The sequence below is a fragment of the Scyliorhinus torazame genome, chromosome 19 (assembly GCF_047496885.1).
Source record: "Scyliorhinus torazame isolate Kashiwa2021f chromosome 19, sScyTor2.1, whole genome shotgun sequence".
In the NCBI taxonomy this organism is placed as follows: domain Eukaryota; kingdom Metazoa; phylum Chordata; class Chondrichthyes; order Carcharhiniformes; family Scyliorhinidae; genus Scyliorhinus; species Scyliorhinus torazame.
The window spans coordinates 16,659,499-16,671,648 of NC_092725.1; the positions used below are offsets into that span (position 1 = coordinate 16,659,499).

At 46.5% G+C, this 12,150-nt stretch overlaps 1 protein-coding gene across 2 annotated transcripts in view; it reads left to right on the plus strand.

Annotated features, from left to right (window-relative positions):
* Window positions 1-12,150, plus strand: part of LOC140396031 (active breakpoint cluster region-related protein-like) — a 247,430-nt gene that overhangs the window by 163,011 nt on the left and 72,269 nt on the right. For both annotated transcript variants that reach the window (XM_072484097.1, XM_072484096.1), the window contains exon 11: window positions 896-1,006. In XM_072484097.1, the coding sequence (XP_072340198.1) occupies window positions 896-1,006 (111 nt within the window). The remainder of the gene's footprint in view (window positions 1-895; window positions 1,007-12,150) is intronic.

Here is a 12,150-nt window from a genome sequence, read left to right on the forward strand (position 1 = left end):
GGGAGGGACAGAGAGAGGGAGAGAGTGAGGGACATAGAGAGAGGGAGGGAGGAAGTGAGGAACAGAGGGAGGGAGGGAGTAAGGGACAGAGAGGGAGGGAGGGAGAGAGAGGGTGAGGGAGTGTCAGAGGGAGGGAGAGAGAGAGAGGGAGGGACAGTGAGGGAGGGACAGTGAGGGAGGGAATGAGGGACAGAGAGAGAGGGACAGAGAGAGAGAGAGAGAGGGAGAGAGTGAGGGAGAGAGTGAGGGACAGAGAGAGAGGGAGGGACAGAGAGAGGGAGGGAATGAGGGACAGAGAGAGGGAGGGAATGAGGGACAGAGAGGGAGAGAGTGAGGGACAGAGAGAGAGAGGAGGGAGAGAGAATGAGGTACAGAGAGAGAGAGAGGGACAGAGAGAGTGAGGGAGTGTCGGAGAGAGAGAGAGAGGGTGAGATTGAGGGACAGAGAGAGAGAGGAGGGAGAGAGTGAGGGAGGGAGACAGAGTGAGGGGCAGAGTCAGGGTGAGAGAGGGAGGGAGGGAATCAGATAGGAAGCGAGGGATAGAGTGTGAAGGACAGTGGCAGAGAGAGTGAAAGGGAGGGAGAGAGAGTGAGGAACAGTGTCAGAGAGAATGGGGAGGGAGAGCGGGAGGGACAGTGTCACGGAGAGCGGGAGGGACAGTCACAGAGAGAGGGAGGGAGAGAGGGAGTCAGGGAGAGAGGATGGAAGGGAGAGGGATGGCGAGAGGGAGTGAGGGACAGAGAGAGGAGGGAAGTCAGAGAGAGGGAGGGAGCAGGTGGAGATGAGGGGGAGTGAGGGAGTGAAGGTGTGGGGTTGAGGATGAGCGATAGGAGAGGATGCTGTGTGTTGTCTGATTGGAGGATTGAATGGTGACACCTCTCCTGTCTCTCTTCAGAAACACAATAAAAGATTGGATCGTCTGAAGAAGAAACTCTTTGACATCGAGTCCTGGCTCCTCATAAACTCACCGGCAATACCCCTGGGACTGCAGGACAGAAACGGAAAGGTATTCAGACCGACAGTATCTAACATACTGTGACACTGTCCCACAGGGGGAAAGGACAGTGTATCTAACACACTGTGACACTGTCCCAGAGGGGGAAAGGACAGTGTATCTAACACACTGTGACACTGTCCCAGAGGGGGAAAGGACAGTGTATCTAACACACTGTGATACTGTCCCAGAGGGGGAAAGGACAGTGTATCTAACACACTGTGACACTGTCCCAGAGGGGGAAAGGACAGTGTATCTAACATACTGTGACACTGTCCCAGAGGGGGAAAGGACAGTGTATCTAACACACTGTGACACCCAGTCCCAGAGGGGGAAAGGACAGTGTCTCTAACACACACTGACACTGTCCCAGAGGGGGAAAGGACAGTGTATCTAACACACTGTGACACTGTCCCAGAGGGGGAAAGGACAGTGTATCTAACACACTGTGACACTGTCCCAGAGGGGGAAAGGACAGTGTATCTAACACACTGTGACACCCGGTCCCAGAGGGGGAAAGGACAGTGTATCTAACACACTGTGACACCCGATCCCAGAGGGGGAAAGGACAGTGTATCTAACACACTGTGACACTGTCCCAGAGGGGGAAAGGACAGTGTATCTAACACACTGTGACACCCGGTCCCAGAGGGGGAAAGGACAGTGTATCTAACACACTGTGACACTCTCCCAGAGGGGGAAAGGACAGTGTATCTAACACACTGTGACACTGTCCCAGAGGGGGAAAGGACAGTGTATCTAACACACTGTGACACTGTCCCAGAGGGGGAAAGGACAGTGTATCTAACACACTGTGACACCCGGCCCCAGAGGGAGAAAGGACAGTGTATCTAACACACTGTGACACCCGGTCCCAGAGGGGGAAAGGACAGTGTATCTAACACTGTGACACCCGGTCCCAGAGGGGGAAAGGACAGTGTATCTAACACACTGTGACACTGTCCCAGAGGAGGAAAGGACAGTGTGTCTAACACACTGTGACACCCGGTCCCAGAGGGGGAAAGGACAGTGTATCTAACACACTGTGACACCCGGTCCCAGAGGGGGAAAGGACAGTGTATCTAACACACTGTGACACTGTCCCAGAGGGGGAAAGGACAGTGTATCTAACACACTGTGACACCCAGTCCCAGAGGGGGAAAGGTCAGTGTATCTAACACACTGTGACACCCGGTCCTGTTTGTTGGTATGTTTTTTTAATCTTAACCTCAGTGTATTGGAGCTGTGAGATTTGTTTAAATTGCGGTTTCAGAATCAGCCTGCTGCTTGGTCACCGCTATGCAGGCCTTCCATCTAGGCCTCAGGCTGTGGTTGTTCAGATAAAAATACCTCCAGAACCAAACAGGGGACACTAAAGTGCTCAGATTGCCTTTGTAGTTAGATGTTTGGACATCAAGTGCGTCACCCCCTGCCTCATGCCCACCCACACATTAACCTCGCTTCCCCTTCACTCATCCCCGTTCGATAGCATCCCGCCTTACGCCTCGAGGCCTCCCTCTCTCTTAGTCCGCTCCCCTTCCGCCCTATCCCTCGATTCGATTCCTGAGAGGCTGCAGAGCTCTTTATCCCGGCCTCGAACGTACTCAACGGCGTTGCGTCTGCAACTTCTCCGGATTTGTGAGGTGGAATCATTCACGACCCTCCGAGCCAAGAGGGCCTCCACATCTCGGTCCTAACCGTCCAACTCATTACTCTGGGAGTTTGTAACCTCACACCCCCCGTTACCCGTTTATCTGCTGTTGTATAAAGAGTCAAAAGTTCTGCTCCTTCTCACAAACACCTTTATTTTCCTTCAACACAACTCTGTACAGAATCTCTATCATCATATCACATGCCCCAAAGGCTGCCTGAAGCCTCTTTATATATCAGTGTCAATTATTGGATACTTAACATAAACGCAACATTTAATTGTAATGTCTCTAAACCCATTCCTTAACAGTCTCCCCTTCCTTGGAGAGAAAAAAATTACAAAATTACAAGAAACACACACAATTACCCCCCCCCCCTTTTTTCAGTTTTGGAAGGAAAAATAAACAAAGTCACAGAAACAGTCACCCTTCATTAACAATATCCAAAAGTTTCTGTGAACTAGCCCCTCTTTTCGTAAAACAATTGGACAATTGATAGCTACTGTCGACCCATTCATATAAAACAAAAAAGAGTGGCTAAGGTTAATATTGGTCCTTTAGAGGATGAGAAGGGAGATTTAATAATGGGAGATGAGGAAATGGCTGAGGAACTGAACAGGTTTTTTGGGTCGGTCTTCACAGTGGAAGACACAAATAACATGCCAGTGACTGATGGAAATGAGGCTATGACAGGTGAGGACCTTGAGAGGATTGTTATCACCAAGGATGTAGTGATGGGCAAGCTAATGGGGCTAAAGGTAGACAAGTCTCCTGGACCTGATGGAATGCATCCTAGAGTGCTAAAAGAGATGGCTAGGGAAATTGCAAATGCACTAGTGATAATTTCCCAAAATTCACTAGACTCTGGGGTGGTCCCGGCGGATTGGAAATTAGCAAACATGACACCACTGTTTAAAAGAGGAGGTAGGCAGAAAGCGGATAATTATAGGCCAGTCAGCTTAACTTCGGTAGTAATGAAGATGCTGGAATCTATCATCAAGGAAGAAATAGCGAGGCATCTGGATGGAAATTGTCCCATTGGACAGACGCAGCATGGGTTCATAAAGGGCAGGTCGTGCCTAACTTATTTAGTGGAATTTTTTGAGGACATTACCAGTGCGGTAGATAACGGGGAGCCAATGGATGTGGTATATCTGGATTTCCAGAAAGCCTTTGACACGGTGCCACACAAAATGCTACTGCATAAGATAAAGATGCCTGGCATTAAGGGGAAAGTAGTAGCATGGATAGAGGATTGGTTAATTAATAGAAAGCAAAGAGTGGGGATTAATGGGTGTTTTTCTGGTTGGCAATCGGTAGCTAGTGGTGTCCCTCAGGGATCAGTGTTGGGCCCACAATTGTTCACAATTTACATAGATGATTTGGAGTTGGGGACCAAGGGCAATGTGTCCAAGTTTGCAGACGACACTAAGATAAGTGGTAAAGCAAAAAGTGCAGAGGATACTGGAAGTCTGCAGAGGAATATGGATAGGTTAAGTGAATGAGCTAGGGTCTGGCAGATGGAATACAATTGTTGACAAATGTGAGGTTATCCATTTTGGTAGGAATAACAGCAAAAGGGATTATTATTTAAATGACAAAATATTAAAACATGCTGCTGTGCAGAGGGACCTGGGTGTCCTAGTGCATGAGTCGCAAAAAGTTGGTTTACAGGTGCAACAGGTGATTAAGAAGGCAAATGGAATTTTGTTCTTCATTGCTAGAGGGATGGAGTTTAAGACTAGGGAGGTTATGCTGCAATTGTATAAGGTGTTAGTGAGGCCACACCTGGAGTATTGTGTTCAGTTTTGGTCTCCTTACCTGAGAAAGGACGTACTGGCACTGGAGGGTGTGCAGAGGAGATTCACTAGGTTAATCCCAGTGCTGAAGGGGTTGGATTACGAGGAGAGGTTGAGCAGACTGGGACTGTACTCGTTGGAATTTGGAAGGATGAGGGGGGGATCTTATAGAAACATATAAGATTATGAAGGGAATAGATAGGATAGATGCGGGCAGGTTGTTTCCACTGGCGGGTGAAAGCAGAACTAAGGGGCATAGCATCAAAATAAGGGGAAGTAGATTTAGGACTGAGTTTAGGAGGAACTTCTTCAGCCAAAGGGTTGTGAATCTATGGAATTCCTTGCCCAGTGAAGCAGTAGAGGCTCCTTCATTCAATGTTTTTAAGATAAAAATAGATAGTTTTTTGAAGAATAAAGGGATTCGGGGATATGGTGTTCAGGCCGGAAAGTGGAGCTGAGTCCACAAAAGATCAGCCATGATCTCATTGAATGGCGGAGCAGGCTCGAGGGGCCAGATGGCCTACTCCTGCTCCTAGTTCTTATGTTCTTATTTAATTTTTGCTATTTCCCCTCTGTCCAACATCTGCTTCAGACTTGCGATGTCTATCCTTAACCTTTTCTCATTCACACTTTCTGTAGAGTGCACTTTTTCCCACACGGATTTATTGTCAATGTGACACTCAATGGGTATGTTACCCAAATCCCCTAATCCCAAAATTCCTGTCAATATCTGAGATATATTAAAGGCCATATCCACCGCCTCTACAAGGCTTAATGGTTCGGTGGCCAAAGTGCTTTTGACCACTCTCCTTATTTTCTTTGTTCCCCACACAAGCGGGCAACATTTACCATTGTTCCCCAAGAGGAAAATTATAAAACCTCCTGCGCTTGAAACCCCATCACATACATTTGCGTAGGACGCGTCACTATGAACTGAGTTTCAAGTGCTTAAGGTCACCTAAAACCGGGAACTTCAAAACATACTCCTGCATTTTTAGTTTGGCCAATGCTTTATTTGCTCTTATTATGTCTTCCACTTTGGGATCATTCATTTTTGTACTCAACTCTAAGACATCAAAACTCACGTCCAGTCTAGTCTGTCTACCTAACCAGTTCAGTTGCCCAATTAAACTTCGCAGTTGCTCTTTTTCCATCTTTGAAAACCACTGCGTCTTTTTGTGAAACCCGGCCACGACTAATTGCTATTGGGCTGATGCTTTCCAAATAAGATTGCTGACGTAAAGTTGCCCCTAACTTAGTCTGTCCGATTTCCAGTCCAATATATTTAAATGCACCGGAAGCCTTACTTCCAACTCTGAATTCTTTCCTCAAACCAGAGATTACAATAGCTTTGAAATCACTAGTCCCACCCCACAAGAAAATCATCGACGTGCATCATAAAGATGCCAGAATGATTTCCTTTCACGTGCCAGTAAAACATTGCAGGATCTGCTTTCAACTGGCAACTGCCTACTTTTAGCAAAACTGATCTGACTGAAAAATACCAGACTCTAGATGCATCATTTAATCCATGTACACATTTGTTCAACTTCCAGAATACCCCTTCTGTGTTAGCTGCTTCTTTAGGACGGAGAAAAATGTCTCTCTGGAGCTGATGCCCCTGCAAAAAGGCAGCTTTTATATCTATAGATTTGCATTCCCATGCCTTTGTGGCTAATAGAACCAAGAAGATCTTAAAATAACCTTTCCTGCTGTAGGTGAATCTACCCTTAAATCCTGAGCTTCTAAGTTTTCGTCAAATCCCCTTGCCACAAGCCTGGCCTTTGCCTTATAAGTTCCATCCGGAAGAACCTTTTCCGTGCAAATCCATCTGTGGGATAGAGCTCTTTGTCCCCTATCCGGTACTTCCGTGTAGACCCCAAATTCACTCCAACTATGCAGTTCTTGCTGTTTGGCATCTTTGATAACTTTTTCATCTAATTTATTGGAAGTCACCAAAATCTCACGTGCATGTGGGCTTCTACTCCTATTAGTATTTTCAGTCTTACTCATGTTCCGAGACCTTGATAAACTATGTCCCCTCTCCCGCCTGGTATCTCGTTCTGTACTGCTACTGCTTGATCTTTCCCTTCTGCTGTGGGATGTCCTTTCAGAAGTTCTCGACCTTTTCCTGCGAACCTGTTCACTATCCGATGTACTATCTGAACTGGCACTGCGTTTCTGTGCCCTCCATTTTTGAACGTCATGTTCCCAATCCATTGTCTTAACACCCTCCCCTGAATGCTATACTTTCAACCAGTGTTTATACTTTCCAGGGGCCTTCCCTGCTCTACCAATAACAGTTGCATCCTTCCATTGACTAGACCCTTCGGACAAGTATGGTACTTTTGTACAAACTTTTGGCAGTTGTCCTTTTGGAAAAAATGGCCTGTTCTAATTCATCAGAAGTATTGTGTTCCTCTACAGAAACCCTGTCTATAACCAGTTAACTGGTCCTCATAGTTCTTTAACACATGCGTACCAGATGACCCTGGTTCCTCGTCATGTCTGTCTCCTCTGTCTAAATTTGAAATACCCATTATCCTTGATGAATGGACCCTAACAGTTGGATTGCCATGTTGCAAAATAATTGTTTTCCCATCTATGCCTATGATCTTTCCTTGGCCTTTCCATTCATTAAAATTGTCTCTCTTATAGTATACCATGCCTCCTTGCTGAAAAACGGCATCTGATGGCCGTACGTTATGTCTTAAAGCTCTTTCAGAGACTCTTACAAAAAAGCTTCTCTACTGCTATGTAATGCATTTAAATGTTCAGCAAAACCAGAGCTAATTGTAGTCCCCTCCCAAGCTGGAGGCTAGTCATCCAAAATGGACGGAATTTTAGGCTTTCTACCAAACACTAATTGATAAGGACTATAGCCCCCAACCATCTGCAATGAATTCTTTGCATGTACCGCCCATGCTAAAACTGAATTTAACTTGCAGTTTGGTCTGTCTGCCAAAATTTTCCGGAGCATGTCATCTATTACAGCATGGTTTCTTTCACACATACCATTACTAAATGGGCTTTCTGCAGCCGTATTCAGAACTGTGATATTCACGTTTTCACACAAATCCCTAAACTCATCATTAGCAAATTCTCCCCCATTGTCCGTAAGGAATTTTGCCAGTGGGCCCATTCCTGTCCCTTTCCATTTTTCCACGATTTGATCCAGAATTACTCTCTTTTCTTTACTTTGTACAATAATTGATTGACTAAATCTGGTTGCTAAATCTACAAAATGCAAATTAAATATATTGTTAGCTTTATCCCAGATCTTAAGGTCCATGGCCACAATGTCATTAAAATCCCTGGCCAACGGTAGGGTTACTATCGGTCGTGATGGTGACCTTCTGTACTTCCTACAAACTTCACAGCGATCACTAACCTGTTCTATTAGTTTAGTATAGTCTTCATCCCTTACCCCTGCATCCTTTAATAAATTTTTCAGCCTCCGAGGAGACGGATGTGCAAATTGCCTGTGCAGTTTTAATACCACAAGCTTTTTATCAGCTAAAGTCCCATTTCCAGCTGCCATTAACACATCTTTAACCACTCTACTTGAAATATTATTTTTCAGTAATGGAATACAATAGTGTCCCGACTGTGTAAATTGTAAGTCCACAGTCTTTCCAAAAACTGTTGCCTTATCCTGTTCCATATCCAGTTTCATGTGTGCTTTCTTCATCGATGGTCTGCTCAGAAGCAAAGGTATCTCACTTGATACAACATCCGTGCTAATGAAATGATTCACTCCGGCAATATTGCAAGGGATCACCACTCTTTTCAGCGACTTCAGAGTATTATCATCCCCAAACCTGAAACTTGTGGAACTTTCAAATTCCTTAACCTTGTTACGATTTTCAGCATTCAAAGAATCCAGGTAACATTTTAACCAGTCAATTCCACACACAGTCGATGTGCAGCCACTGTCCAAAACAGAACAGTTGAAGGATTCTGCAACCAACACCCTCATTACTGGCGTAAAACTACTTGTTAATCGGACAATGCCTTCTTTCTGGTCACTGTAATTTTCCTCTTCCGACTCTTCCGTGTCATGTGTAGCTTCAAACACTCTCTTATAACTTGTTGGACAGTTGAAAGCATAATGGTATTGAGAGTCACACTGAAAACATCGATTTATCATGCCCCGTGCATTTCTGGGGTTCATCTTCTGATTTCCATTCTCCATGTCCCTCCTCCTATTGTAGGTTCTAAATGGGTGTCTGCCCTCATAATTTCCGGGTCCCGATCTCCTTCTATAGTCTTGGAACCTGTTCGTAGCTGTACGATTTCGCCATCCTGTTAGTAGTGGATCTTCCATATTCTGCTTTATTGCTGACTGACCCATTTGGGTCATCAGAGCCACAGGAATCGAATGTTTCCCCAGAAACTTTTTGAAGGCCTCTGTCATCTGATCGAATAAGGCATCCTTATCCGCAAACTGAACTAGGGGCTGTTTAGCACAGGGCTAAATCGCTGGCTTTGAAAGCAGACCAAGGCAGGCCAGCAGCGCGGTTCAATTCCCGTACCAGCCTCCCCGAACAGGCGCCGGAATGTGGCGACTAGGGGCTTTTCACAGTAACTTCATTGAAGTCTACTTGTGACAATAAGCGACTTTCATTTCATTTTTCATTCAACTCCTGTCAAAACCAGGAGCCTATCCATGTTGCTCACTCTAGCACAGCCCAGTAATTTAAATGCCAACACGAACTGTGGAAATTCCAGGTTGTGTTTCTGCAACCTTTTTTATAGTCTGCCAAATTCCATTATATCGTCTTCCGTGAAGAAATCCTCTTTTTCCAGAATCTATCAAAATCTGACCAGGCTTCATACGCACTTAACAAGTCATCCTTTTGATAAGTCTTATCCATATAACGTAATAAAGTCTCCAGACCTTCTTCTGAGTCTAACTCTTCCAATTCCAGCTCAGAAAGCACTTTGTTTCGGATGTTACTGCCATATGGTAGAGAAAGAGCCAATGCCAAACCTTGATGCCTCTTTCCCAAAGCAGTTACCTTAGTCCACATAACTACTGCACTTCTCCGTTGGTCGTACGATTCCCTTTCATAAAATAAGGGGGTAGTCATATCCGGCAATCTTTATCCGAGGTTCAGCCAAAAATCTACTTTTTTTTCTCACTCACTCCTTGGTTTGATCAGGAAATGTTGTATATTTCAATCCTTCACATTTGCACAGCAACCGTCCTCTGCTACTATTTGTCATACGTTTAGCTGCTGTTGTGTAAAGAGTCCAAAGTTCTGCTCTTTCTCACAAACATGTTTATTTTCCTTGAACACAGCTCTGTACAAAAATTCTATCATCACATCACATGCCCCAAAGGCCACCTGCAGACTCTTTACATATCAGTGTCAATTATTGGATACTTAACATAGACGAGACAATAAATTGGAATGTATCTTAACCCATGCCTTGAACCCACCATCCCCACGCCAAGTTCCAGATTGTCCAGCTGGGGTAAACAAACTTTCTGGCTCTACCCCCTCGACGCCCTTCTGAATCGCGAACGTTTCAATCCCATCTCCTCTCATTCTCCTAAACCCCAGACAATATGGAGCTAATCGAAGCCCAGGCTTCATTCCAGGGACCAATCCGGTGGACCTCCACTGCCCACCTCCAATGCCCTTGTTCAAATACGGAAAACAAAATGCTTCACGGATTTTGGAAAATATTCTGCTGCTTTGCTCTGCCCAGCAAAGCGAATCATTATTTATTTTGCGACTCGATTCTGCAGCTGCAATCTGATTTCCCATTCAGTTAACCTCATTACATGTCTTTGCAGCCTCTTCAGGTCCCCCTCACAGCTTACACTCCCACCCAGCTTTGTATCCTCCTCACAGCTTACATTCCCACCCAGCTTTGTATCCTCCTCACAGCTTACATTCCCACCCAGCTTTGTATCCTCCTCACAGCTTACATTCCCACCCAGCTTTGTATCCTCCTCACAGCTTACACTCCCACCCAGCTTTGTATCCCCCTCACAGCTTACACTCTCACCCAGCTTTGTATCCCCCTCACAGCTTACACTCCCCCCCAGCTTTGTATCCCCCTCACAGCTTACACTCCCCCCCAGCTTTGTATCCCCCTCACAGCTTACACTCCCACCCAGCTTTGTATCCCCCTCACAGCTTACACTCCCACCCAGCTTTGTGTCCTCCTCACAGCTTACACTCCCACCCAGCTTTGTATCCTCCTCACAGCTTACATTCCCACCCGGCTTTGTATCCCCCTCACAGCTTACACTCCCACCCAGCTTTGTATCCTCCTCACAGCTTACACTCCCACCCAGCTTTGTATCCTCACAGCTTACACTCCCACCCAGCTTTGTATCCCCCTCACAGCTTACACTCCCACCCAGCTTTGTGTCCTCCTCACAGCTTACACTCCCACCCAGCTTTGTATCCTCCTCACAGCTTACATTCCCACCCGGCTTTGTATCCCCCTCACAGCTTACACTCCCACCCAGCTTTGTATCCTCCTCACAGCTTACACTCCCACCCAGCTTTGTATCCTCATCACAGTTTACACTCTCACCCAGCTTTGTATCCTCCTCACAGCTTACACTCCCACCCAGCTTTGTATCCTCACAGCTTACACTCCCCACCCAGCTTTGTATCCTCCTCACAGCTTACACTCCCACCCAGCTTTGTATCCTCCTCACAGCTTACACTCCCACCCAGCTTTGTATCCTCACAGCTTACACTCCCCACCCAGCTTTGTATCCTCCTCACAGCTTACATTCCCACCCAGCTTTGTATCCTCCTCACAGCTTACACTCCCACCCAGCTTTGTATCCTCCTCACAGCTTACATTCCCACCCAGCTTTGTATCCTCCTCACAGCTTACACTCCCACCCAGCTTTGTATCCTCACAGCTTAAACTCCCACCCAGCTTTGTATCCTCCTCACAGCTTACACTCCCACCCAGCTTTGTATCCTCACAGCTTACACTCCCACCCAGCTTTGTATCCTCACAGCTTGCACTCCCAGCCAGGTGTGTATCCTCCTCACAGCTTATATTCCCACCCAGCTTTGTGTCCCCCACACAGCTTACACTCCCAGCCAGGTTTGTATCCTCACAGCTTACACTCCCACCCAGCTTTGTATCCTCCTCACAGCTTACACTCCCACCCAGCTTTGTATCCCCCTCACAGCTTACACTCCCACCCAGCTTTGTATCCTCCTCACAGCTTACACTCCCACCCAGCTTTGTATCCCCCTCACAGCTTACACTCCCACTCAGCTTTGTATCCTCCTCACAGTTTACATTCCCACCCAGCTTTGTATCCTCCTCACAGCTTACATTCCCACCCAGCTTTGTATCCCCCTCACAGCTTACACTCCCACCCAGCTTTGTATCCTCACAGCTTACACTCCCACCCAGCTTTGTATCCTCCTCACAGCTTACACTCCCACCCAGCTTTGTATCCTCCTCACAGCTTACACTCCCACCCAGCTTTGTATCCTCACAGCTTACACTCCCACCCAGCTTTGTATCCTCCTCACAGCTTACATTCCCACCAAGCTTTGTATCCTCCTCACAGCTTACACTCCCCACCCAGCTTTGTATCCCCCTCACAGCTTACACTCCCACCCAAGCTTTGTATCCTCACAGCTTACATTCCCACCCAGCTTTGTATCCTCACAGCTTACACTCCCACCCAGCTTTGTATCCTCTTCACAGC